Below are 6,039 nucleotides of genomic sequence, written 5' to 3'. Positions count from 1 at the left end.
TTTTCTTTGCTTTTTTAGTGATATACATCCTTCTACTTTCTAAAATTAAAGAAACGTTCTGGGTAAGTGATTAGAAACTCTTTTTTAGCCGTTGAGCTCCATTCACTCCCATTCACTGAAGACTCCCTCGCGGGCGCCGCCTGCTGGTTGGCAGTCCTGGATTTGATATAACGGGAGAAATAGGAAGCGGCCCCGCTCCTCATAAGCCGCCTCTGGTTTTAGCAGCGAGCCAAAATCACGTGTGTGGACGTAGCCTGTAAGGAAGGATCGGCGCACGTGTATGACATCATCTATAGGCGCCAGCAACGCGAAGTGGGCTAAGGCTAGCAGGCTAACGTTCACCAGACCAAAACATTGCTCAGAATAAGGGGATTTATTTGGGTTTTTTTCGTAAAAGTACTCATAATGTCCTTGGAGACTGTGCCCAAGGACCTTCGCCATTTGCGGGCTTGTCTGCTGTGCTCTCTGGTCAAGGTAACAGTGACGTTAACGGTCTTCGTGATTCAGCTCTCCGAGTTAGCTTAGCTAGGTCAGCTACTCAGCCTACAAACCGGTGCAGCTGATAAACGGCTTATTAACTGAGAAATGTTGCTTAAAACCAAGTAGTGTCGCTTGCACTCAAAGGAGGTTTATATATCATGTTGTCACATTAACGTTTATTATCTCTCCAGTCATAGGTGTTTGCCTTGTAACACCCTGCGTGAACTTCCCTGACATAAAACTAATATCATGTTATAATATGTTAGAAGCCAAAACCTTATCTCAAAATTATTGTAAAGCAGTCTCGGGCATCAGACAGCATATTCATGACCATTCCATGCCATGTCTTTCTGTGGCTTTTAGAGCCATTTAAACTCCTAAGTCATTTGGTTCCCATCACTGTGAACAATTCTAAGTGCACAATTCTCTGAAATGGGCAGCTCATATTAAAGTCTGAGTGACTTTGTTTGCAAAGGTATGTTTTTTGTAGTGGTAGGTTAATATTTAGCTACTTTCTTAGCTCGCTTTTCATTTCTAGGTGCCTCGTCACGACAAACATGTCGTTTACTTAGCTAGCAAGTTTATAATTCTCATAATTTGACCTGCTTTCTTATAGTGGAGAGACTTGTATCTCATAGGTACATAGCTGCTATTCTCAAATTGTCAGAAAGTAAATCGTGATTATGACACGATAAGTCATATTTAGGGGGTACGAAGTCATATTTATAAGGTCCCAAGACAAAATTGAGTCATAACTATGAGATACTAAGTCATAATTGAGATAACAAGTCACAATTAAGATATAGTCATTATCAGTAGATGTTGCACCTCACAATAATTAGATTCACTCTATGTCCTAATTATGGCATAATAAATAGTAAGCATTATAAGTCGCCGTCATCAGATGCTAAATCGTAATTATGAGATGCTAAATCATATTTAGGAGGCACCAAGTCATAATTATGAGATCCTAAGTCATAATTCAGGAAGTCATAACTATGAGATACCAAGTCATAATTAAGATGGATTCAATCTCATTATTATTGTTATTATTATTGTTGTCATAATTATGGGATAGTAAATCATAATGATGACATAAGTCACTGTCATGAGATGCTAAATCATAATTAAGATAGTTTTCCATGAATTTGACTTTCTCATTATTATGGCTTATTAAGGGCTATTTTTTTTCCAGTGGTAGAAAAGGGTATCCATATGTTTCAGACTCAGCTAGTTAAAAGTTTTGTTTGAGAATGTGTTACAGTACAAATTTTTCCTGTAGGGACAGGTATTGTTGACTCATAGAAAGTAAACACAAAGTCTTCTTTCTCTCCGTCCTCAGACTATTGACCAGTTTGAATACGATGGCTGTGATAACTGTGAGGCATATCTACAAATGAAGGGCAACCGGGAGATGGTTTATGAATGCACAAGCTCGTCCTTCGATGGGTAAGCAGTTGTGTTTTTAAAGGGTGGTCAAAACTTTCTGTATAGTTCAATTGTTGAGATGCAAACAATTTTATTGTTTTTTTTTTGTTACACACAAAAAATACTTAAGACTTATTTACATTTGAAAGGAACCAGGGGTCACAATGCCTACAGTGGAAATATAGCCATTGTAATTACTCTTCAAAATCACCAGTGAATCTACTGAAGTTTTGCTGAATTTATTTATTTTTTTTGGCTACTATTTGCCTTATAACACCCTGCATGAACTTCCCTGACATAACATAACAATATTAGGTTTATGTTATAAGCCAAAACCTTATCTCAAAATTATTGTAAAGGAGTCTCGGGCATCAGACAGCATATTCATGACCATTCCATGCCATGTCTTTCTGTGGCTTTTAGAGCCATTTAAACTCCTAAGTCATTTGGTTCCTATCACTGTGAACAGTTCTAAGTGCACAATTCTGTGAAATGGGCAGCTCATATTAAAGTCTGAGTGACTTTGCATCTTAATGATTAAATAATCTCTGAAGTTTTGAAAAATCGGTGGAGGTCCCCCTTTAACCCTTTCATGCATGATGTGCACACGTGCGCAGTTGGTGCCATTTTTTTGTTAAATTACAACCTTGGGACCATGAAACAACAGATCATCTAAGAAGCCAGAGTCTAACATTTGCACCATTTAAAGTGGAATGGGAAAATTCAAGCAAGAAGCTGGTTTCAGCTTCATCTTTTCGGCAGGATACATTAAATGCTCTAGTTTAACCACTCATTGCCGTTAGTTGTTTTCTGACTGAGAAACATAGCATTAGTGATCTTTGTGGGTAACCTAATTTAGCCATGAATAGTGTTATGAGCTGCTGAGCGATGTTGCCAGAGAAATTTTTAGAAATTACAAGCTAGGTAAAAAGAAGACGATTTGTTTGTGTACTCGATAGAACTGCCACACTGTTTCATAAATAAATCTACTCTCAAGTTTGTTGGCAGCTTAGCCTGCATCACTCGACAACTGTTACGTAAAACAGAGGCTAATTGTGTTGTTTGCCTGACAGTACTGGCTTTCAAGTTACTGCAGCAGAAGCAGGCGTGGCTAACGTGAATGTTCCCAGGCTTATTTATGCTAAGAGGAGAAATGATGGGGATATTTATTATTATTATTAAGGAATGTATTTAATTTGGGGTAAAGTTACTCTGCTTGACTCTGCTTGGTCAGCTGATTGTTGTGATTTGTGTCCTTCCTCCATGTGTTGTCAGCAGGGAAGTTGCAGAGTGCCCTCCGAAGGACAAACTGTGCAACAACAAAACTTATAACATGGTTGAAAGATCTGTCTTCCATCTTTCTGTTTCTTTTTAAATTGTCCTTTATCGGCTGTAAAAATGGAAGATATTTATTGGTCAAGGTGTGTGTGTGTGTGTGTGTGTGTGTATGAATATGTACACACACAGCACATGGTACAGAGTGGGATAGGAGAAAAGCGGTGTCTACATGTGTACATGCACATTAATGTTTTTAAAAAAAAAAAAAAAGTAATTGGTGCTTTAAGGTTTAATTTGTAATTTATGCATGAAAGTGTTCGGTTTAATTTCTCTTGTGTGACATTACTCTATTAATATTGATTACTGTTTTTTGTTTTGCTGTGTTTTTTTTTTTTTTAATTCCTAGTGTTATTGCCATGATGAGCCCTGAAGACAGTTGGGTAGCTAAATGGCAAAGAATAGGTAAGAACACATACCTTTCTCTGTGCCTGTCAATTTGACCTACATGGTGACTACTGAGTGATTGTAAGTTCTAGATGGATCAATGTACTCCATTGTTTTCTTTCTCAGGAAATTTCAAGCCAGGTGTGTACGCTGTAACAGTAACTGGCCGGTTACCTCCAGGTGTGTTAAGACTTTTATCAGGGACATTGATCATAACACAATACTCCTCCGAAATACTTATCTTCCTTTGCCGCTGTACTGTTGAAAATGATAGAGCAATATTAGGGTTAGAGTTTGATTGCTTAGATGAGGACACTTAACCCAACCTCAGTCCTGAATTTGACCTTTCATAGAGGAATGTTTATTTAAATATATTTTATACTGTATAACATTGAACAAGGCATATACAGATAATTATAAAACACATGCAAGTGTACACTTCACAAATCCTAAAAATCAGTGAGGAGAAATTAGAGCTTATCTATGAGAGTCCTGAATCCTATTCAGTTTTAAACGGTAAGCCATTCTTCATAATCTGTCTAATAGGAGTCGTGCGTGAACTGAAGAGCAGAGGGGTCATCTACAGGTCCAGAGACACAGCAGTCAAGACATAAAAGGAAAGGCAGCCCAGTTTGGACATCATATCCCAAGTTCTTCTGCTATACAGCGACAGCTGTGGATCTTGCCATCTACAATCGTCTGCCCCAGTCAAATGACCTGTTTTGTTGATTTTCTAATTGAGAATAACTTGACACATCCTCTACAGGGAAGAAATTTAAATGTGGAATTTTGATGCAGATTTTAACGCACAATTTCTATTTATTTGCTGAGTTTAGCATATTGGAAAAAATAAAATGTGCCAACGTTTGCACAGGCCATGTTTTGTGTTTTTCTCAAACATGTTAAATTTAGCAAATAAACAGTAATTATGTCTTAAAATGTGCAGACGTGTGACCTCTTTAGAGGATATGGACTAATTCCAATCAACAATGTAATTTGGCCAAATTTCTGCATACTGCTGTTAGAACCCAGCCAATCCATTTGTGAAAAATTCCAGAGGCTTAGATTCCTGATCCAGGCAAACATGTTTTACAGTATGTGATTACTTGGCTCAGGTGGGGAAAAATAGAATGGAGATTAGGTGGAGCTCCCTAAGGGGGTGAATTGGCAACTTCTGCTCTACAACTATATAGTGCTGTGATATTCTTTTGCTTCATTGTTTTTTCCAGAATTGTGTTTTGTTTCAGTGTCTTACGAATAGTCTTTTATTTTCCCCTTCGTATTTTTGTCGGCTTGTTTGCAAGAACACCACAACGTTGACACGTTGAACAATGTTGACCAATAAAATTTGAACAGACCTTGTTGCTAAAAGTGAAATATCTTTTTAATAATTTTCTACCAGAAGGGGGAGCTCTTGTATTAACTTGACATATACTTAAACGATTAAGGAGGATTTCTCAACATCTCTTTCTAAACTATCAAGTTGAAAAGAAATCGCTCAGAGTGGGTTGTTGAGTTTACTACCTGATTTCTTTACAGAGGTGGAGATGGGAACCGATAATTACAATGTAACATAAATGTAGCCCTTCTTTTTATTATCCTAAACTACCAGTGAACATAGATCTCTTGAATTTTCATACTACAGTATTTCATACTACACACACAAAATGTGTGCTGCCGAATACATTGTGTGCAAGTTGCATGATGAAAAACAGAAACGGCCCAAATTATGTGGGGAAAAAAACGCCTGGTTCCATAGACGTACATTAAAAGTATGTTTGTTTGTTTTTTACCTTCTGTAAAGTTACCATTTTGGAGATATGAGGTTTTGTTGCGACAGTAGCAATATATTTTATAAATGTACAAGTACTGGTAAATCCAAATTTATTTTTAAATCCAAAATAATACGGAGTACTGTTGTGCCAAAAAGTATGTTTTAGGCAAAAATCTTATCTCAAAACTTTTGTAAAACAATGTCTCAATCTTTAAGCAGGGTATTCATAGACATTTCATGTAATATGTTTTGTGAGGGAGCTTTTAGAGGCATTAAACTGTTAAGATGGTTCCTGTCACCTCCACTCTGAGCAACTGTGACCAGATTTCTTTACAGAGGTGTAGAGTCTCTGATTGGTTGCTCTTTAACAAGCCCTCATTTGAAATATCTACATTCACAAATAAGTTGATGTGAAGTTTTCTGAGGCAGATTTTGTGGAGTGGTGTTCACCACTCATCACCATCTTAACAATTATGAACTGCCATGTTTTTCTCAAAAAGGGCAGCAGTGGATCACTGTGTCATAGTACATTGTTTCATCTAATGGTTTGCAAAGAAGTGACTTGTAGGATTTGCTTGTTTGTTGCTGTATATCTTAAAGGCAGGCCCTGAGTGGTATTGTTCCTCTAGCCTGCC

The 6,039-nt window shown here is 37.4% G+C and overlaps 1 protein-coding gene across 1 annotated transcript; it reads left to right on the top strand.

Moving 5' to 3' along the window:
* The first annotated feature begins 265 nt into the window (after positions 1–265).
* On the top strand, positions 266–5,001 carry supt4h1 (SPT4 homolog, DSIF elongation factor subunit). The gene is made up of 5 exons (XM_017714904.2): positions 266–474; positions 1,823–1,929; positions 3,593–3,648; positions 3,757–3,810; positions 4,177–5,001. The coding sequence occupies exons 1-5, from the start codon at positions 406–408 to the stop codon at positions 4,242–4,244; spliced, it is 354 nt and encodes a 117-aa protein (XP_017570393.1). The 5' UTR covers positions 266–405; the 3' UTR covers positions 4,245–5,001.
* Positions 5,002–6,039: the final 1,038 nt, after the last annotated feature.

This window comes from Pygocentrus nattereri, chromosome 23 (genome assembly GCF_015220715.1).
Source record: "Pygocentrus nattereri isolate fPygNat1 chromosome 23, fPygNat1.pri, whole genome shotgun sequence".
In the NCBI taxonomy this organism is placed as follows: domain Eukaryota; kingdom Metazoa; phylum Chordata; class Actinopteri; order Characiformes; family Serrasalmidae; genus Pygocentrus; species Pygocentrus nattereri.
This window is presented reverse-complemented; position numbering and strand designations above follow the sequence as displayed.